Here is a 22,560-nt window from a genome sequence, read left to right on the forward strand (position 1 = left end):
AAAACAAGGTTAATATTGCATGATCAGCATTATTAACAGCAACCAAACAAGGACATGCTGACAAATTGCTCTACACTACTTAATACACGCAAATCTTAATTGTAATTACAATTGCAATAAGTAAGCGTTCATATTATATCTATCAAAAGTATGAAACGAATTAACCCCGACGTTTATTGGGGGTGCGGAGTAGTGGTGCGGTAGTTGGCATACTTGGCTATGAACTCTGAGACCCGAGTTCGATTCCCAGCCATGGGTAACACGAGTGGCGAGTACTATCTGAACGGGTTCTGGCCCTCCTGTGACCAATCTTCCACTCACCAGTTTGGTGAAGTATTGTTCAAACAACCACCACAGCTGCCACAGAATAGGGGGAAGACTTTGTCCAGCAAGTGGATTTAAACGCGCCTGTTGAAGTGTTATCTTTTTATTTATTCGTGTAACGTGGGCTTATTTTGTATACTTGCTTAGTTCTGTTTAAAAAATATATATTTTATCTTGAGAGAACAGAGTCAGCCGTCAGTAGACGGGGACAAAGGGGGAATACGTTTTTTTTTCTTCCATGAGCCACATTTGCATCTTCAGCCATGGCTGAGTGAGTTCATTCATTCATTTTATGGCAAACAGCTCTTGAGTTGCAGCCAATGAGCTCTCAGGATGCGAAACACAGTAGTGTTTGGACCCAGACGTAAACAGTTTCACAACAGGTACAATCAGCTGTATTTGAAGGTACACGATCTCTATTTACGCGATTGTGTGTATGCACACGCTATGGTCAACGACCACATCATTGGATTAAATGCAAAAAAAAACAGATGAAAAAAACAGATGTCCACTGCAAAGTGTGCTGTTTGACATACATTAATTAAGATTAATTAAGCTCACGCATATTTTAAGGTAAAACAAAAACATGTTGAACTAATAGAAAAATGTGAAAGTACAAAAAGGGGCACTTACAATGCATAAAAATAACATTTCTCAACAGCCCGTAATGAAATCGTGAAATGTGCAAAATTTTGGTTGTTCAGATGTTTGTACATTTTTTTTTACTGAAGTTTTTGCATTCAAACCTCCGGTAACTTTTATTCTACAGCAACGATACATATCCAGGGAAGACACGTGGGAGACACAAGCACATGCCACACACACACACGCGCGCAAATCGCTCTTATCGTCGTGAACTTTGCCACGATTAGGATGATACACACCTGCCCAGCCAGGTTAAAAAGTTATCAGCTCCTATTGTGGGAGGAGTCTGCACCACTTGTGGGTGGAGCTACATTTCTGATGGAAGGGAGTTTAAAAAAACCCTCGTGGGTGGAGTCACAACCATCTCGTATGGGCGTGGCAATGAAGGGGGGGGGGTATCAGTGGGCAGGGTCAAAAAACCCACCCATGTGGTGGAAACCCTCTTCTCACTGGGATAGGTGGGGGGGGGTCAACAGCGGTGGTGAGTTGGAGGGAGGGGAGGTCATAATTGTGGTGGGCGGGGTCAGAATCGTTGTAGGCGTGGTCAAGGTGGCGGTGGGCAGGGTTAGATGCGTTGTGGGCGGAGTCACGGTGGCGGTGGGCGGGGTTAGATGCGTTGTGGGCGTGGTTAGAGTCGTTGTAGGCGTGGTCACGGTGGCGGTGAGCGGGGTTAGATGCGTTGTGGGCGTGGTTAGAGTCGTTGTGGGCGGAGTTACGGTGGCGGTGGGCGTGGTTAGAGTCGTTGTAGGCGTGGTCACGGTGGCGGTGGGCGTGGCGTTGCTCACTCGGCCGTGCCGGCTCCGCTGACTTGCGCGTTGTTCAGTGGGGCTCTGTATATGCGGACTTTCGTCTCATCACAGCCCCGGCAGCTGTATACTTCCAATGACTTTCAACACATAACAACAATTTCGACGAAAATAACCCAACAAAAAAAAGACACTGCAGTGGGCTGAGCGCATCTTCTACGTGCTTGGACAACTTTCCAACAAAGTTTGGGAAACTTTTACTTAGTTTGTCACTTTCATTTAACTTGCTGCTTGCAAGACGTCTTTGACTTATAAGTGCAAGGCAACAATAGCGGCAGGGGCTATTTTTTTTTCTCCTTCTTTCTGGATTTGATCTGCGCACCAGCCGGGGGGAGTCGCTCTCGAAAGCTAGCGGAGGCTGCGATGACGGGCTGCGGTGATGCCAACCCTGGCACGGCAGTGCCCTCTTAATGTCCTTCACGGGAGTCTCCGGAGGGATACGCAGCTCTGCCTCCATCCTCCGTCCTCATTCCGCTCCGACCTCGGCGATGCCGTCCACGCCACTCCTCGGTAGGAGGAAACTCCTGCGCTCCCCGGGACCTTCGACCGCCGCTGGGACGATGTCCAAAATTCGCCCGGTTCGACGTGGTGGCCAGCCTTGCTCCACATTCCTGACCCCCTTCGCCTTGGCGCTGCTGAGCGCGACACTCGGGGTCAGCGGTGCCGGCCAGGGTCGCCAGGTGTTCCGAGTCCTGGAGGAGCACCCACCGGGCACGTATGTGGGTACCGTCGCGACGAGGGCCCGCTTCACCTACCGCTTCAGCGAGCCGCAGGCGCTCTTCTCCATCAACGCCAGCACGGGCGTCATCAGCACGGCGGCGACGATCGACCGGGAGGCGCTGCCCAGCGACGTCTTCGACCTGGTGGTGCTCTCCAGCCAGCCCACCTACCCGACTGAGGTGCGCGTCGTGGTGGGCGACGTGAACGACAACGCGCCCTCCTTCCCCGAGCCCGGCGTGATGGAGGTGGCCTTCAAAGAGGACGCCGCGGTCGGGCGCCAGGTGCTTCTCGACACGGCCATGGACCGCGACGTGGGTGCCAACGGAGTGAACCACCATGCCTACAAGATCGTGTCTGGCAACGAGGAGGGCAGGTCAGTGCCACCACGGCCAGCGAAAAACACACCTCCGGTTAGCACGGTTGGCTACGTGCGGTGCGAAAGAAGTTCAACATAGAGAGGGAAATTAAGCTCTAAAATGTGCTTCTGTTGCTTTGTTATGTTGAACAGTTGCCCCTATCGTTCAAATGGAGTGCTCTTGCCAATAACGTCTGGTAGCCCAGCAGCATTTGTTCAACAAGCCAAACTTTGCTGATGAGACCCAGAACCTGGTCCAGAGTTTGCTCACTTAATTGTATGTCTGCTGGAAAAAAATTGTCTTGAATGCTATTTGGCCGATGCATTAAAGACATGTTGGGACGTATTTGTAGAGGTACGGGACGGAGCTATGATTATATTTGCTTTTGCTCCAAAATATGGGCAGTCACGTGCCCAGTTCCTTTATGACTGCAGTTTATCAGTGCGAGCAGGTTTTGGGGACAAAAAAAATCGGAGGGACTTGTAACCCACCCTGTAGGTTATGAGAAAATAAATCCCTTTATATTTTTTCCAAATTTTGCCTTATCGCTGTGAGCAGACACCCCCCAAAAAAAACCTAAAATGAACCGCTCGCCCAAAACACTGCCCAGCAACACATTCTTCTTTATCACTTACAGTGGACGGTTTTTCCAAGTCGATGAAAATTTGTGCTTTTCCCCGCGAGGCGTTAAAAACTCTCGGTCGGTTTGGTGCATGTAGCGTGCCGTCTGGAGAAGTTCTGTGTGCGCTGGGAATGTTGCGCTGTTGAGAAATAAACCTAAATGCACGAACAGTACACCGGGCCTGGTGGAACAATGTGCCAAGCGGTGATTCATTTCCCAGAGGCGCTCTGGTTTTTCTACAGGGAAATAACTCAACACGTGTCAGTCAAGTGAACGTTGCGGACAATGCGAGATTGTGTTTCTTTTGCGACAGGAGACTGTTGTGTTAATTTGCAAATGCGACCAAACATAACTGGCACTGAATAGCACATTTTATAATGTGTCCTCCGTAATTATGGTCCTATAGGTGTCTACTGAAAAAAACACAAGAACGCAGTCACCTCTCATTTTGTAAAACATATATATGATTGAAACTGAAAAAAACGGAAACATTTCACCAAATGAAACAACAAAGATACCAAAACATATTTAAATCAGAATAAACATTATGTTTTAAGTTACTTTTTAACTTTAAACATAACTTATAAGCTTGCATGACTTTAATTCTGATTAAATATTTTTTTTTCTCTATAATTAAAAAAAAATTCTCAGCACCTCAGACAGCCATAATCAACTGCAGGCTCGTGCGCACCCAGCCAGCATAGCAAACAAGCCAGAGTTTGCAACCATTTTTCCAGCTGTTCAGAAAAGCCTCCAAAATGCCTTCTGGTATTAAAAATAAAACGACAACACCCACAACTGAATGTAAACAAAAGAGCGCAACAAAAACTCCGAGCTTCCGATTAGCACGGTCGGCTGCATACGGTGCGAAAGAAGTTCAACACACACACACACGTTTCTCTGAGATCGAAAATGCCGCTGTACGTTCTCCGAACGCGGCGTTGGCGTGTGCGCGCGCAGGTTCCGCTTGGTGGTAACTGTGAATCCGAGCGGCGAGCGGGCCTTCCTGCACCTGGCCACGACGGGCCCCCTGGACCGGGAGGCAAATCCCTCGTACGCACTGGCCGTGCAGGCCGAGGACGGTGGCAGCCCGAGGCGCTACGGCCGCCTCCAGGTCAACGTGACGGTGCAGGACGCCAACGACAACCCGCCGGCCTTCGAGAAGCCGGCGTACCGCGCCAGCGTCGCTGAGGACTCGCCCGTCGGCGCCGCGCTGCTCGCCGTCTCGGCCGCAGACCGCGACGCGGGAGCCAACGGCGAGGTGACCTACTCCATCGAGGACGAGGACCGCTCGCCGTTTCGCGTGCACCCCAAGACGGGCATGGTGAGTGTCGTGAGGTAGTCGTGGTGTGGGTGGGGGGGGGTTGGGTGCGTCGGGGGGGGTGACCGGAGGTGGGGGGTCTTGGGATGTGATGATTATGCGTGATTGACAAAGGCAGATCGTATCATGATTAATTCTGCTCACCTTTGAATATTTATTATTTTTTAACATTGACTTCCTGCCCCCATGAGGTTGTGTTTGCCCTCCCCCCACCCTTAAGCAGGGTCACACGACAGGGTAGGCAAGTGGTCCGATGACTGACAAAGCCATATACGAATTCACCCACTGGCAAAAGTGCCGCACTTCAATTAATTGACGCCACGATGGTCAAGAGTGGCCAGTGAAACAGTCGCCCATAAGGAAGACTTGAATACCACAAGTGTTCTCCTGCATCACCATTCAGTGAAAGCATGCGATTGGGATTAGGGGTTGATGTTTAGGAATGTGGTTAGTGTTAGCGAGGCTTCATGGGATCTTCAAATTCAAGTGCTGCCCTTGTGCCAAAGGCACTTGAAGGACCTAATTCGTGTGTTGGCTGAGAGGAAATATCTGGCAGAAAAAGAAAAAAAAACAGACAAATTGCTGCAATCTGCAAAAATTTGGCTGTTTTCTGCCTCAAAAAGTTGGCACAAATTTCCACGCGTGAGTCACGCCCTCTGTGCGTGACGTGTCGCCACATCCTCCCTTTCGCAGGTGAGCACCCGCCAGCCGCTGGACTTCGAGGCGCGCCGGCAGTACACGCTGAGCCTGCGCGCTGCCGACGGGGGAAACCCACCGCTGAGCGGACGTGCCACGGCCGTCATCCAGCTCCTGGACGTCAACGACAACGACCCGGCGATCCGCTTCGTGTACCTTCCGCCCGCGGCCCGCTCGGCCTCGGTGGACGAGAGCGCGGCGCCGGGCACCGTGGCCGCCCTGGTGACGGTGACGGACGCCGACTCGCCCACGGCAAACGGGGAGCTCAGCGTGTCCATCGTCGGCGGCAACGAGCGCGGGCATTTCGTGCTGCACGCACCCGGCGTGCCAGGACTCCGGGTGCTCAAAGGTGCGATCTCTTCCGTTTTAACTGCTCGTTCAGAGGATGCGTTCGCGCTTGAGATCCAGCGGTCGTCGGTTCCATTCAGTATTCCAGAGCGGTGGCTGCAGCAATCGGAGTCAGAATCTTTATTTATACTCGAGGAATCCGATGAGCTACGAAGCTCTTTTTTTTACGGATGTCCAGTAGGGGTGCGGGTCAGAAAGTTACAACAACAAACAAATTCGAAAATATGTGAGTGCAAAGTATAGCAAAAGTAAGCAAATCACTGGGAAAGAAAAATCTATGTTCATTTTTCTAGGTAAAGCCACACTGAGCGATCAGTTTCTTTATCAGAATGATAGCTCAACGAAGTGGCTTATCACGTGGAAACGTATCATGTGCAAACAATGTTGTGAGTTAGCTAAATAACCCCCGCCCCTGTCCACCCAGCAGTTATAAATGGGCACAGCCACATCAGGTCGGCAGGTCCCGTATGGTCGGCTAAATTGCGGGTCCCCCCCCACCTCTTCCACAGTGTCTGGCCAGTATCGAAGAGTAGGCCAAGTACCCTCCAGAGGGGGCTTTCTAAGAGCTCCCTCGAGTGGAGACCCTTCTGACAGCGGTGGCGTGAGAGAGAGAAATTGTAGGGCTTGCATCCAATCACCATCGTGACGGCAGTCATGCTCGCGACTTGTACTTTTGACGTGTTGAAAAATATCGTGTGTTTGTTGCCATTTGCACTCTGTATTAAAACGGCATGGGGGATACGGTAGGTTGTGTGTCGGGCACCCAAGGGCTGGAGTTTGAGAAACCCATTGATGTGAAGGTAAGGAGGTCAAATGTTGCATTAAGTAAGTAAATAAATATAGAATATGTGGCATATTGCTCGGAACTGATAGGGGTGCGCTCACAGTCCGAATACGATCATTCATTATCTGTCCAACGTGACGGATTATGCAGGGGCTTGAAATCTGCTTAGAGGGTGGGGAGGTCAGTCGAGCACGACCACATAGGCGCGATTAGAGATAGATGGATCATGCCAGGACGTCAATTGGCTACTCCATCAGCCTCGGAGAGCAGCGAGTTTCGCTTTACTCTGCGAGCGCTCTTTGTTGTGTGTGCACATGGATTTTCTGCCAGCGCTCATGCGGTCCTTTAATAACACACATTCTGTTCTTTACATTTCAATGAATCCGTTTGCTAGCTTGATCTGCGCGTGCGCACGATTGTCAGCTTGGCTCGGCGCAGAATAGCGTCTCAAAATTAAACCATCCCAAAGTTGAAAAGTTGGTATTCGTTCACCGGTAAGTTTCACAACAATAACAAAACGCCGTATATGGTGCTGGAGCCTCAGAGCATATGTTTTACATTCACAATTGCATTTGAAACCTTTTCAAATCCGTAATTGACCCGAGGTGTTTTGCAATATAAACGCACGGTGTAGGGTTACGGGACGAACAGTATAGGGCCCTCCTCCCATCCAAAAAAATCGAAGACCGTTAAGGGTCAGTGGTCTTTGCCACTCCCCGTTTCTTTTCTGCTTCCCTAAATTGATTTCACGTGGCAGGTAGCCAGAACCAGCTAAGAATACTCCCAACGATTTGAGTGATGGATGTTACTGTACGCCGTTATTAATAATAATAATAATCATTAAAAGCCACATGTTCCACCACCCATGTGTGTGTTATGGGACAACCGCTAACTTTTGTTCCTAAATCATTGCATCGGAGCAGTTCACCGGAGTTGAATATTTAAATAACACGAACCGTTATTTTATACAAAAGAGCATCTTTGTTTTTTTTGGATAAAAAACCAACATGGCAATGCTAAAGTCCAAGAACATATCCCGTCTATGCAGTAAGTGAACTCATATGTTACAGACTTTTAAGGCATTACCAGTAAGAACGTCTGATTCTTACGATTCACAAAGGTCAGTGGAAAAGTCTTAAGCCTAAAAAAATAATGAAACAAAGACATTCCTACAAAACAAACGACTGCAAAGAACCACGTTAGCACGGCTAGCATAAAATACCACAAAAAAGCAAGCATTTGAAGCGAACGTTTTTTTTTGCTCGCTTAAAGCATTCTTTAAGTCCTTATAGAATACACGCATCTGATATTGAACCCTTGACTCTGTGATGTTAATGGAGAGCTTTTGACATCTGTAAGCAAACATTGAGTTGATATGTAGGTTGACACTAACGCGAGTTTACGAATGCTCGTCTGGACGCAAGTCTTGGTGGTGTGATTGCACAAGCGTGTGCGTCTCGCTTGTAGAGTTGTGATTAAGTACGTGTGTGGAGCGAACATAGTCTTGTACACGGCTGCCAGTATCATTACACTTACATTGTTAAATTCACTTGTCTGAAGCTGTGTATTACTTTAGAGAAGACGCGTAACAATGCAACGGTTCATCAAGTGTAATGTTTTTGTTTTTAAGACGCTCAGGATGCATTCATCAATTAGATTTTTAACAATCAAATAGGTTCGGTAAAGGAGCAGCCCTGCAAATTTCTCGCTCATGCCATGATTGGTAAAAATAAACTATAGACAGCCCCCTGTGGGGGGCATTTAACCTACTCTGCCATCCTGGACACGTGTCTTGGGAGAGGTGGTAGTACCCACACTTTGCCCCACCACGTGCTGCGACATGCCCATCAACCAACTGTGGTGAACCCATTTGTAATGCTGGGCGCACAGATGTTAGGAGAATTTAAGAAACGTCACCATTGTTTCAACTGCCACGCCAAGGGGTTGAATTAAACCGGCGGACTTCTGGATTGCAAGTCCAGTGTGCCAACCATTACAACCATGGAATCAAACATGTTTTAGTTATGCGATGTGTATGGTAGTGATGTGCTCATGTTGCATTACTTTCGAGCTCATAGAGCCAAAAAAACTAGACAAATGAGACGGAAAAAAAATACTAAAAATAATCATTGCACGATTCAAATCATGATCGTGAATCGTAAACGGTCTTTAGTTTTTTGGAAAGGTGAATTGTTACATCACTAGCTGCTGCTGCTGCTGCTAGGAGACATGCACAGTGTAGCAGCTTTCTCCAGGTGATCAACGCTCGCTGCTGAAGTTCTGCTGGTGTCTTGGAAATCAAGGACCGGCATGAAGGGCCCAAACAGGAGATAAGGTTTATAGATGTCCAGAAAATGGTTGCACAAAATAAAACCAGGTAGAGTTGGCACATTTTTTTTGGCCGAAAGAAAGAAAAAATAAATTCTTAAAACCGCTGCAGAATGTTGCAGCCATGTGCAGCAGATAAGTGTTTGGCACTCGCATGAGAAAGGGGGAAGGAGGAGTTGGTGCCCACGTGTGCATCCCTCATCTGGGTGCTTGTACATCACGGCTCCTATGCTTAGCGCTTATGCAGGTGATGGTGTTATAACCCATGCTCTCTTGTTTACGGGACGCTGCCGTGGTGTAGCGGTTGGCACGCTGACATCGCGAGGTCGCCGGTTTTGACGTCCAGCGTGACGGTGTCTCAAATCCACCTTCCCCCCCCCACCCCGCTTCTGGCCACCGAGGTAGTATAAATGAGTACACAGCAGTTCGTCATTCGGCAGGTCACGTGCGATGCGGTAATGTGTGGCTACTCTCACTGCTTCCCAGAGGTCCGGCCGGTGTTGAAGAGTAGGCCAAAATACCCACCAGAGGGGCCTCTACCGCTCCCCCTCGCGGAAGCCCTTTGCCATCCTTTACTTTTTTTTTTCTCATTCACACGGTGAATTCGCTGCCGTACATTCCATTGGCCATAAAATAATTAAAATGGTCATAAAAAAAAAATGCTTCTCCAGGGATAGCCGAGTGTTAGATTCAGCATTCAGGCGCATTCGATGAACTCGCGCGCACGACAAGAATTACTGCACTTTCACGGCGGTTAACATGAATAATTTTGACATTTAAAACGTATACAAAGTGTAACTTTTTCTTTTTCACCTATAGAAAGCTCTGATTTTATGAGAGGCCGCGTGTGTCTTATACGTCACATTCTTCACGTGAAAAAAAAGAGACCACACCAACACACACAACACACACACGCGCGCGTTTCTCTCTGTCTCCCACATCACCAGTTAAAATCAGTAAGGCTTCTAAATAGCGACGGTAACCTTACGGGGGGGGGTGGGGGGGGGAGTGTGGGCCCACCCATGGTCTGGGGGATTTTGTGGGTGGGAACGGCAGGAGAAGTGCGCTCTGCAGTCAGGCACGTGCATTAGCTCGGTATCAACTGTCCCATCTGCTTGGAATTGGGAGCAATACGCTGGTGGGGCAATGCCTTTTTTCAGTGGGTGTTATCCGCGCTCACCGCTTGGCCGCAGGAACAGGCTTGAGATCGCTGGATGGATTACGCTTTTATGATGTCCAGACAACCATGTGGTGCCGTGGGGATTGCATTGAATTTTTTGTTAATACGCATTCTTGGTTAACAATGTCCCAGTGCAAGGAGCACAAGTTTAAAGAAAAAAACGAGACAGAAAGAAAAATAGCTAGAGACTCCTGCCCAAATTACAGTACGTGGTAACTTTTTATACGCGTGTGTTTTTTTGTAATTTAAAACGTAAATGATATTAAACCACGTTTTGTCATGGAACTCAAAATTACAGGAGGTCCCTAATGGAAAGGCTAATTTTAGAAATAAATGCATTCTAAATGCTTACCAGCTGCACTTCTTAGTGAATGTCATGTCACCTCCCATAGTCTTGACATTGTATTAATTTATAGTGTAATGTTGACTGTAAAGATGCTGCATTGCTTGTAGTTTATTGTGACTGGATGACTGCATGACGTCATAAAAAAAGACCTGATGAGTTGGAATTGACAACACTTGCAATTCATAAAATAATTGGTCAGTCATTTTACAAATCAATTCATTATTACGTATTTATTTTATGCGAACCCTCATTGAGAAGCGTGGTGAAATGCTTGGCATGCGGAGAGCTTTATCCTGCAGTTGATTGATGAAGGCACGACAATTATATTATTTAGATAATCAACAATAATTGGGATGATAGATCACTCTATGACACAGTTGAACACAATGGGGCAAGCGTCTCTCTCCAGCAGCTTAAATGGGTGCACCGCGGTTAGGTGATCGATAGGTCATGTGTGGTGGGGTAAACTGTGGGTACCCCTACTTTCCCCAAGACCAGCGAGGAAGAGTAGGCCTTCTGCCAGCAGAGGCGCGAGCAGCAATTACGGGGGGGGGGGGCTGCTCCTTTGCCGACATTAACCAAGAATGCGCCGTTTGGTTGTGTGTGCCGCAGTCGCAAGCCAGCTGGACAGGGAGCGCATCCCAATGTACAACCTCACCATCCTGGCATCGGACAACGGGAAGCCCGTGGCCCGTAGTGCCACGGCAAGCCTCGTCGTCTACGTCAACGACGTCAACGACCACGCGCCGCGCTTTTCCCTGAGCGCGTACGCGGCCGCGCTGAGCGAGGGAGCGCCCGCCGGGAGCTACGTCAAGGACGTGACGGCAACGGACGCCGACTCCGGCCTCAACGCCAAGCTCCGCTACTCGATCGTCTCGGGCAACGACCTGGGATGGTTCTCGGTGGACGAGAGCACGGGCCTGGTCACCACGGATGGCAAGGTGGACCGAGAGGTGGCGTCCGCCGTCGTGCTCAACATCAGCGCTCAAGACCAAGGAGCCCAGCCCAAGACCGCGTACACCTCCCTAACTGTCACCCTGCTGGATGTCAATGACGAACCGCCATTGTTTACGCAGACAAAATACGCGGCCACGGCGGTTGAGAATTCGTTGCCGGGACTGTTTGTCGTCTCCGTGTCGGCGGCCGACGGAGACTTGGGAGAGAACGGCACCGTGCGGTATAACTTCGACCCGGACATGCCAGCCCAGTACCGGGAGATGTTCCGCCTGGATAGCGTCACGGGCAAGGTGACGACACTCAAGTCGTTCGACCGGGAGGAGCTAGAGGAGTACCCCCTGGTCGTCCAGGCGCAGGACCGCGGCTCGCCACCGCTCGTCTCCACCACGAAGGTCACCGTGGTGGTCGGCGACCTCAACGACAACCACCCGGTGTTCTACCCGGTGCAGTACTTCGCCAGCATTCTTGAAAACGAGCCGGGCGGCACGGCCGTGACGACGGTGACGGCGACGGACCCTGACCGCGGCGCCAATGGCACGGTGCGCTACCAGCTCACCGCCGGCGACGCGGCGCGCTTCCAGGTGAACGCCGTCACCGGGGCAGTGAGCACCCGGGTAAGCCTGGACCGGGAGGAGCGCGCCGTCTACCAGCTGCAGGTGACGGCGCTCGACGGGGGTCACCTGCGGGCACGCAGCCCGGCCATCGTCACGATAACCGTGGCGGATGCGCAGGACACGCCGCCCACGTTCGCGCGGGACGACTACAGCTTCGTCGTGTTTGAGAACGTGGCGCCGGGCACCCTGGTGGGAAGCGTGTCGGCATCGACGCTCGACCTGAACGCCAACGTCACGTACCTGATCGTGTCGGGGGACCAGCGAGGCTCGTTTTCGATCGAGCGGTCCGGCGGGCGCATCTTCACGGCCAACGCCATAGACCGGGAGGAGCAGGCCTCCTATCAGCTGCGCGTCGTCGCCAACAGCGGAGGGGTGGCCGGAGAGGCCTCCGTCTCCGTCCTGGTGAAGGACCTCAACGACAACCCACCGCGCTTCCAGCAGGCGGTCGAGTACATCAATGTGGTGGAGAACTGGGAGGTGGGCCACTCCGTGTACCGGGCATCGGCGTCGGATCCAGACGAGGGCGTCAACGGTCAGGTCTCCTACTCCCTGAAGAGGAATCCCCATGACGTTTTCCACATTGACGGCGAGAGCGGGCACGTCACGCTGAGCGCCGCGGTCGATGCCTCGGCCGACTCCTACCAGGTGGAAATTCTGGCCCAAGACATGGGGACGCCACGGCAACACTCGAGCGTCGTCCTCACGGTGCAGGTGCACGACGTCAACAACCACGCGCCCGTGTTCGACCGGGCCTCCTACGAGGTCTCCATCGCCGAGGACGAGCCCGTCAATTCGAGGTTCTTTTCGGTGCGCGCGACGGACAAGGACTCCGGGAAAAACGGCGAGGTGAAATACGAAATCGGCGAGGGGAACGGCGGGGAGAAATTCGGGATATTTCCCGACGGGCAGCTCTACGTCAGATACGAGCTCGACCGCGAGACGAGAGAAGAGTATTCCCTCACAGTCTTAGCTATGGATGCGGGGGTGGAGCCACTGAGCTCCTCGGTCACCGTGAACGTCACGGTGCTTGACGTGAATGACAACAAGCCTCTTTTTAACAGCAGCAGTTATGTTTTCCATTTCAGCGAAGAGCAGGAGGTTGGCTCCTTGGTAGGAGCTGTGCAAGCCACGGATGCAGATGCTGGCAGCAACGGCGGCGTAACGTACTCCTTCGAGAAGCCGCAGGTGAACTTCGAGCTGGACAGCGAGACTGGTAGAATAGCAAGCCTCCGAGTGTTTGACCGAGAGGCGCTCATAAGGCAAGGCGGTGCTGCCTCCTTCAGCTTCAGCATGGTGGCCACAGACGGTGGCCGCCCAAAGCCGCTGCAAGATCGCGCCACCGTTCAGGTGTTCGTCCAGGACGTCAACGACAACCCGCCGCAGTTCGCCAAAAGCGTCTATCAGGCCTCGGTGTCAGAGTCGGCGTCCAATCTCACGCAGTTGCTCCGAGTGACGGCTTCTGACGTTGACGAAGGTGTCAATGGGGCTCTGCGCTACGCCATCAACGAGGGCAACGAGGGTGGGAAATTCACTGTTGATGCCTCGACGGGTCAGATCACCCTCCTGGGGTCACTGGACCGGGAAGAGACTGCCTCCTACACCCTGGTGGTGAGTGCCACCGATTCTGGGACATCTCCCCTCTCCGCCAGCTGCACCGTCGCCGTTCAAGTTCTGGACGAGAACGACAACCCCCCACGTTTTACCGAATCGCTCCTGTCGGTGGACGCGTTGGAGAGCACGCGGGTGGGCGAGCTTCTCATCACCTTGACGGCCAGTGACGAGGACACGGGGCCCAGCGGCGACGTGCGGTACGCCATCGTGGCCGGCAACACGCACGCCACGTTCGCCATCGACCGCAGCACGGGCAGCGTGTTTCTGGCGCGCCGGCTGGACTTTGAAACGCAGAGGCTCTATCGGCTGAACGTGAGCGCCGAGGACGGCGGGAGACCACCGCGCTCCTCCGCCACGATCCTGGTCGTGCACGTCCGGGACTTCAACGACAACCCTCCCGCCTTCCTGCCGGGGGATGTCTTCGCTTCCATCATGGAAAACATCCCGATTGGTAAATGGGTCTCTCCTGTGTTTTCATTAAATTAACGTATAAAGGGCGCAAAAACTGCATTTTCTTTCTACTGCAATTAGAAAGGCGTATTTTTTTCTTCTTCTGCAAATAGGCTGTTGATAGAAACAAACTTTTTTTACGTTGAACTTCGAAATTATTTTGCACCTTACGTAGCTATCCGTGCTAATCGGAGGCGAGCTGTTAAGAATTGTTGGGCTGCCTCTTTTCTCAAATAATCTAATTTCCATGTTGCTGCCCACAGGTACACGGGTCATCACCGTAACGGCCAGGGACCCGGACGCAGACGTGAACGGCGAGCTCCACTACTCTATCGCACGTCAGTTCCCTCCGGGCGCTCATTTCACCATCGACCCGGAAAGTGGCGAAATCTGCACGGCGGCCGAGATCGACCGAGAGGTGACGGGAGGCCTCTTCGAAGTCACGGTCAAGGCCACGGACAAGGCCATCCCCGTCCACACCCGGCGATCCGCGCTCAAGAACGTCACCGTGCTCGTGACGGACGAGAACGACAACGCCCCGCACTTCGTCACGCCAACGGCCATATTGGTGGACGGCTTGAGGGCGGCTGCAGGGTCCGTGGTGGGAACGCTGCAGGCCTCCGACCCGGACGAGGCTGAAAATGCCGCCGTGCGCTACTCGGTGACGGGTGGCGACGCCGCCATGTTCGCGGTGGACCCGATCAAGGGCGAGCTGAGGCTCACAGCCTCCCTCACCCCGTCGCGCCTCGTGTACTCGCTCGACGTGGCGGCCTCCGATCGCGGCGCCGTTAGCAAGTCGACGGCCGGCAAATTTGTCATCATCGTGGGAGGCGGCGACGGCAGCGACGGCGGCGGCGCGAGGAACTCCAACGACGCGCCGGGCTTCTCGCAGCCCAAGTACCGGGCGGTCGTGCGCGAGGGCGAGCCGGCGGGCACGGAGGTCGTCAAGGTGGAGGTGAAGACGCCCGCCCTCAGGGGAGACAAGCAGAGCGTGGAGTACTTCGTGGTGTCGGCGCGAGCGGACGACGGTAGCCCCGCGGCGAGCTTGTTCCGGCTGGACCGTCGCACGGGCGTCATAGAGACGTCGACGGAGCTGGATCGGGAGAGCGGGCACGGCGCCTTCACGCTGGAGGTGGTTGCCGTCGAGGCCAAGGCTGCGTCTCCTAGAACGCAGCGCGCAGAGGTGGGTTCGGTGGGATCGTTGCGTCGTCTGAAAGGTATCTCGCGGTGGCTTTCTTAAAGTTTTGTCGGAGAAAAAAAAAACATATATAAAAAGCAGGGTTTCCACCCTTGAGGTACAATAACCAGAATACATAATGGGAAAAATAATATCTCACAATAGCGGAGGAGGGGAGAACTCCACGGAAATGCATTGTGTTGAGTTGTGCGTTGTTACGCATGTGACAAAAACGGGGACTTTTAATACCCCGGTTTTCCCAGGATAGCCATCTCAAAATGAGGATATTCTGGGAAAAGCAGGACACGTTGGTCATCCTGGGGCTGGAAAGGAGGTACAGTGTTTAGTGCTGTCTGCTATGAACCCAGGTGAGTTAGATTTACAGCTATGGCTAACATCATTGGTTGGTGATATTTGAACCAGACCTGACCTCCTCCACCCCCTTCACCAACCTACACTAACCAGCATGGTAAAGTACGGTGTGAACAAGACAGAACACCATCACCGGCATCATGTGGGGAGGCCTTTATCCCACAGTGGATGGAGAACGGTTGCAGTTGTACATTAAATGAGTTTATGCACGGGAATGTCAAAATTGTGCGGGACTAATTTGACCCTCAGTACCTGCATTCTTACTTGTAAATATTATTATAAATAATACATTCTCACCAGAACACCATCATGTAATGAGCTTGAAGTATGAATACATTTTTTATACTGCAGTGTTAATGTGAATGTATTTATTAATTTTATTCTGCCATTTAATACTTTATCATTTCATTTATCACCAGCTGAGAGAAATATATTTTTCTAAAACTCTCTTTCTTGTTTTAATTTCTCATTATTTGTAAGGTATTGAAATAATTTATATTTTCCTTATTGACCAATTATGTTCGTAGTATGTGGTCATCATTTATTTGTTCAGACTTAGTGCTCCTTCCAAGCCATCGCATTTCTTTTCGTTTGACTTCTTTACAATTGAATTATTCTTCATAGTAATTTATCACATCTTTGCAAACCTTCCCACCCCACCGTGTCAGTCATGGCAGTTTATTTGAGCATACTTCCCCATGCTGGTCGGTGAGAGTCGGTGAAGGCTGGGTCAGAGGTCATCTGCCCCTGACGATAGTCACAGCCACGAATCAAACTCAGGCCGCGGGATTCAGTGCTGAAAGTGCTCCAACCACCACACCCACCGGTCTACCCCGAGTAATTTTTTTTTTATAAATATGTATTTGACATTCATTTTGATAAATTCATCTCTAAATGAAAGGGAACTTTGTGTATATATATTTTTATGGATTAGGAAACCCGCCCTGGCATGCTTGCGAGGCATGAATTTTTCATTCTTTCGCGCATCAAACTATAAAAAAAACAACTTAAAAAATTGCCGCTACCGTGAGCTCTATTTATTGTTGCAGTAACGTAATGGCTTTAGTTTGCTTTACAAATTTTCATCGAAATTGAAGGGAAAATCACTTCCAATGAAAATACAGAGAAATGTTTTAAGGACTTATTCGCATTAGCAGGTATAGGATTTTGCTTTTGGAATTTCCTTTTTGTGCTTTGTGTGCTACGCTAAGCACCATTTTAGGCAGGAAAGCGGCTCTCATCCCAAATTGGCCGCAGGTCAAAAAACTTTTTTCTCCTTTCACATTTAAACAAATTCAGCAGGAAATTCTGGAAACTGCACAGCACTTGCAGAGGCGGCGTGTCTCAGACAGCGTCACTTGTGAACACAGTAACCCACATTAAGCAGCGGTCTTAGGGCACAGCTGTGTATTGTGTGAGAGCGACAATAACCGCACACGGAGAGTTGCACAAGACAAAGATCCCCCGTATAACCTTGACAGACTGGTGGGGGCAAGTGCTGTTAAGCGAGCACTTATGAAGGACGGCGCAGCACACAAAGGACGTGGGTGGCGACAATCATGCCGGGCCACCTTTGTCTCCCTAGTGGGCGACATTTACACATCACACCGGTTACTCATTTGAGGCTGAGTTGACCTAAGGGAGGCCCAGAACCGATTCAGATAATTCACTGGTGTTGGTGTCCGTGAGCGGGAATTTAACTTGTGTCACTGGGTCCGAAGCGGAGAGTGCCAACTTTTGCATCACCGCTCCCCACAGAGTTGCACGCACACACAGAGGCGCTCATGTTTGCCGCATTTCGGCTGGAGGGCTTGCCGACACCTACGGTCATTACACGGCACTGAGCCCTTGCTGACAAGCTGCTTAATCATCGAAGGTCTGCATTGCTGTAAGGGGTACGGCATTAAGGTGGCCTGTTGCACACGTAGCATGGTGCACTTACAGCTTAAGTTGTGTTGCAGTCATGTTTGTTCATGTACAGCGCTCTTGTGAATCTGTTGCCGGATGGGACATTGGGGTTGATGTTAACGCACTGAAGTGTGCGGTTCAGTGCGGGTTAGCAAAGACGGCGAGCTTGGAAATGTGATAAAAGCAGTACAATGAAACAATGGGTTTTGCTCAAATATCTCTTGTTCATCGGCGTTATACCATGGATGGTCCTACATTTGCAGATTGTGGGACAATCTCTTCTTACGACGTGCTTCGGTTATGGTAGAAACCGAAACACTGGGGACAATTTTTTGATTTAAGCTTTCGTGACTGCAGGGATTCATCTATCTTGCTTTTTTCGGTAAAGTCACGTAGAAGGGAAAAAAAATATAATAATAAGTAAAATAATAATAAATGTGTATTTTATTATGTTTTATTTTTATTATTTTATTATTTCCTTCCGTGACTTTACTGGGGGAAAACTCACGCGAATGTAACGCTCAATGGGTCCTCACGTGTAACGGCTCACGAGCCCCACTTGCCACGCTGCCATGTCCTGGCCACATCACGGCCTCAGCAGGTTTGGGGATTTCACGAGTATACCCGTGCACGATTCCATACGGTATTGGGATCTTAGTCAACTTCCTTCAGCGACTATGGCCCATGTGCAGGGAGGACGACTAGCTTCAGCGCGCTCTCCACTGACGTATCGATTTACGGCATTTGGCGGCACGTGAGGCAGTTCTTCACATTAATGGGATAAACGTCGAGCAAACACAATGATGTATTGATTATAATAATCCGTGGCAGTGGATCAAGGCAGACTGCTTGAAGTATACGTACGTTACGTGGCAAGGCTGCAGGCTGCATTTGACAAGTACAATAAGGCTCTTGGAGCAAGAAATGTTCGTGTTGTTGAAAGCAGTACTTTCACGAAAAGTTTCCGCATCACTGGGTTCATCAAAGTGACGGAACTTTTATTTATAAAAACCGTTGCCGGGCTTCTGCACGATATCGCACGCTCTCAACCGTGTGATGTAAATGGGCTCCGAAAACAAAATGGAATTTTGTTCGAACAGAAGGCTTTCCATTGTGCACAGGAGTTATCTGCCATCATTAGTGAGTCCATCCGCCCGGAGATTTTGCCACACAGCCAGGGAACCATCATTCCACGCTCATCATTTGCTTTTTTGCAAGTGGAGTGTGTAACTGAGGTTCAATTGAGCTCTGTAATGAGGGAGTACGCATGCACGTTCCTGGACAGTCTTGTCACTGAAACGTCGTACTTCTGCAATGATCGTCAGCATGTGAATGGCGATGATGCCGCTCATGAATGCGTGGTGATTGCCAAAGAGTATGGATCCCTGCAGTCACGAAAAGTTCAAATCTAGGTTGTTTGTAAAAGGTTTCGTTTATTGTTCAAAAGCTACAATTAGACAGCCATTTTAGTTATATTCATTACACTGCACACACGAACATGCATGCTTGGATGCTTGGTAATGAGGAGCTTCGTGTACCCTCATCATATCAAGTTTTGAGAGAGGCAACACCGCAAACATCTCTGGTGCGATAGTTTTAAATGCTTGTGTTGTGTGCTGTTCAAGAGCACGCAAGCGTTTCCGTGAAAAAAAAACCGTTTTAAGTAATTCAGGAATACGTTGCCAACAGTTCAATCATGAACTGTTGTATAATTATAATCCTTTAAAAATGGACGATACCTTTATGAACAACCCTGAATATTCAGTATATTTTCTTTAAATTTCGATTTAAAGCTTTTGTGACTGCAGGGATTCATCTTCTTGGTTCTTTCGGTAAAGTCACGTAGAAGGGAAATAATCAAATAATACAATAAAACAATTCTCACGACGTTTCGGCCACAACGCAAGCAGCCGTCCTCAGGTGAAGAACAGGTCTGTCGGGGAGACAGCGTCTGAATGAACACCACCAGGCTTGGCAGCGTTATGTTTTATTTTTATTATTTCCCTTCTACGTGACTTTACCGAAAGAACCAAGAAGATATATTTTCTTTGTTACACAAAACAGTTTAGCAACTGAAATTTGCAATCAATTGCACTAATTACGTAACTTTGTAACACAGCATTGCACTTTTATTTTTCAAGTGGCATGCCTTCGTTGTGAGCCCATGTGGTGAATTTTGAACCTGCTGTATCATTGGCTCGGGATTAGTTTGGCCAGCAATTCGTACACCAGGGGAAAGCAAAGCAATCATAGGCCACTAAAGCCTGCTTTCCTGGAACACAGTGTTTGGGGGAAGCTAACTGAGCTTCTCATTCTCTGCATGTTCATATCCTTTGCAAATCCCAGCATGCAACAGCGGGGCTTGTCCAATGGGCCAACATTTCCAGCACCGCGTTGGCAAAGATCGGCCCCCATTAAGTGAATCCAAGTGGTGACTCAGAGATATTGTTGAAACTCCCAATGCTTTATTACCCCGCGGATGTCGGGGCTGCATGCGGGAAGAATTGACGGGGAGGGGGGGGGGGATTAATGTTTTACGTGAGTGCGTTTCAATGTGTGCTTGTCATCGTAGACATTTCAAAAAGAGTACAAAACATGTGCACGCTTTGAGCTGGGAACGCGTGTTCTCCACTGCTACATTATGACAATATGGTTGTTTTTTTGTGGCTGAGAAGAAGAGTTTGTTTTTGTATTCAAGCGGCAAACGGAATGTTATGTTGTCTCGGTCAAGGGGCTCTCATTAGTGCTGTTCACCTGCTCGCGTTCCCAGGCAGGGTGTACGACCAACCCCCCCTTGTTGTCAGAGGTAGCTTTTGTTTTTACACAGCTCTTTGTCCGTGAACATTATTGGCACGTCTGTCCATGCGCCGCGCCTTAACTAATAATCAATTTCAGTTACGTGCGGAGGAGTAATGAGGCGCATTGACCGAACTACACGATACTCTTATCGAGTGTTGCCGCAATTGTAAATTTATTATACAAAACAAAGCAGTTAACATGTTTACATTCCCATTTGGTACGAAGGTTTTTTGTTTGAAATACTGTATCTAGTGGCATTTACTTAAAATGGCTGCAAAATCTCAGCTCTCAAAATTGATAGTGAGAGCCACACTATCAGCGTCAGAGGGGAATTCTGCATTTTTCTTGGCAATGAGGAAAGCCTTTTTCCGCACGAAGCATTGTACTTTTATTTTGCATCACAACATGCGCGGGGCCCATTGTTTCGGTGCATCTTACGCCTGTTTTGGTTGGCTGCTGTTCCTGTGCACCGATGGGTTTCGTGCGTCTTCTGCGTGCGGAAGAATGTGGCAGGGGCCCCCTGTCCATGCTTACAAGTACCTAATCGCTGCTGCCGAGACGACGAAGAAAATATTCCGCAAGACGTGCAAAAGTTCATGGGACTCGGGCGCTTGAAATTTTGGGCGTGAAGCTGACCCTTTACAAATAAACCTTTGGGGAATGTTCTTTCCTGCCCACCGGCTATTAAATCGGCCTACCATCTGCTAAAGTAATACTATACACTGTATAATGTATAATTTTCCACAATGCCGCTATCGCTATCTTTTTTCAGGATTGGAATTCATTCCATAAACAATAAAATAATTGGGAATGTTTGGTATTTTTCGGTAAAGTCACGTAGACCTGTTCTCCACCTGAAGACGGCTGCTTGCGTTGTGGCCGAAACGTCGTGAGAATTATTTTATTATGTTTTATTTTTATTATTTTATTATTTTCCTTCTACGTGACTTTACCGAAAGAACCAAGAAGAAGAAAAATGTTTGGTATGGTGATGGTTTAACAAAAAATAAAGCATAAGTCTCCATCATAGAGCTAAATATATTTTAAGACCTCAGAAAAAATATTATGTTAATAGGATGTAACTTTATATTGCACCGAACATCTTTTCCACACTTGTGCCACATTACCGTGTGGTTAAGGAGTGTCCACGAGGAGCCGCTGAAACGAATTCCACACCGATTGTTTAGTTGTGTCCCGCAATCGTCCACTGTGTCTTGTAGAACCGTTATTGTTGACCCCTGACCGCTTGGTGTGGGTTGTGACCTCGGGAAATGCATTCAGGGGCAGTTGCACAAGGCGGTGGCAGCTGGCAGCACTCGTTAAAGGGGACAGTTGTTTTTACTGATTCGCAGGGCTACTCTTAGAGGGTTGGTCTAAAAGAGCTGTCCGCCGCTGGCCTGTAGAAAGCCCATCAACACACCCGCATCCCCAAAGGGTTCCATCATTAGTGGCCTTGTATAAACAAGTCTGTGGTGAAGAATTGTTTTTGATGAGTGACAGAAAGCTGCTCCTCTTTCCAAATTGTGTGTCGTCGTCCCCCCCCCCTCGTATTCCTATCCTAGAAGGAACGTTGTCCGACCGCTGTACAACGATTAGTTCAGACCAGCACTTCTAATTTACATGAGATCTTGCAAATTTCACGAGTGCACGTGGTTCACCTTTTTGAATGGGTAAACCGTATTTACCCTGTGGCCCACGGGATGAAGGAGGGTCTGCACTGGGGGCGAATGCATCTTAAACGAAGCTGCACTCCCGCGGAAGCTTGAAAGTGTCGCGAATTTGAAGCAAAGTTGCCAGCAGAGCAGCGTGGCTACTGAGATAGCTCCTGAGTGACACCCACTCTTATTCAGGGAAACACTCTTTTGAAAAAAAAACAACAGTCCCCCCACCCCACCACAGAAGTTGCCAGCCCACATCCTGTGGTCCCCTAGGGCTGTGCTACAAAGACCCAGGAGGGCACGTGGACACACCGCATCAGATCCTTGTTTCAGGAGGCATGGGAGGGCGGCGTGTGGCGGGGAATTTGAGGATTCTGGAATAACCCATAATTGCTACTCACAGCTGCACCTTGCAGAAGCATTTACCTAATTAAGACCTGCAAAATGTTGACCACCTATTTAGATTAGGGTATCATGTGCTGTTCATCCCAGTTAGATTGTATTCATCATTATTAGCATCAGCCATGCTGGGGATGGT

The 22,560-nt window shown here is 49.6% G+C and overlaps 1 protein-coding gene across 1 annotated transcript in view; it reads left to right on the forward strand.

The window, feature by feature from the left end:
- The first annotated feature begins 1,798 nt into the window (after nucleotides 1-1,798).
- LOC133342996 (protocadherin Fat 4-like) overlaps nucleotides 1,799-22,560 on the forward strand; it is a 136,957-nt gene continuing 116,195 nt past the window's right edge. Inside the window, 5 exon segments of the mRNA XM_061552415.1 lie at nucleotides 1,799-2,868; nucleotides 4,434-4,797; nucleotides 5,488-5,839; nucleotides 11,089-14,109; nucleotides 14,372-15,291. Of these exon segments, the coding sequence (XP_061408399.1) occupies nucleotides 2,186-2,868; nucleotides 4,434-4,797; nucleotides 5,488-5,839; nucleotides 11,089-14,109; nucleotides 14,372-15,291 (5,340 nt within the window). The 5' untranslated portion in view covers nucleotides 1,799-2,185.

This window comes from Lethenteron reissneri, chromosome 16 (assembly GCF_015708825.2).
Source record: "Lethenteron reissneri isolate LAM-NWPU_2019-01 chromosome 16, ASM1570882v1, whole genome shotgun sequence".
Lineage (NCBI taxonomy): Eukaryota > Metazoa > Chordata > Hyperoartia > Petromyzontiformes > Petromyzontidae > Lethenteron > Lethenteron reissneri.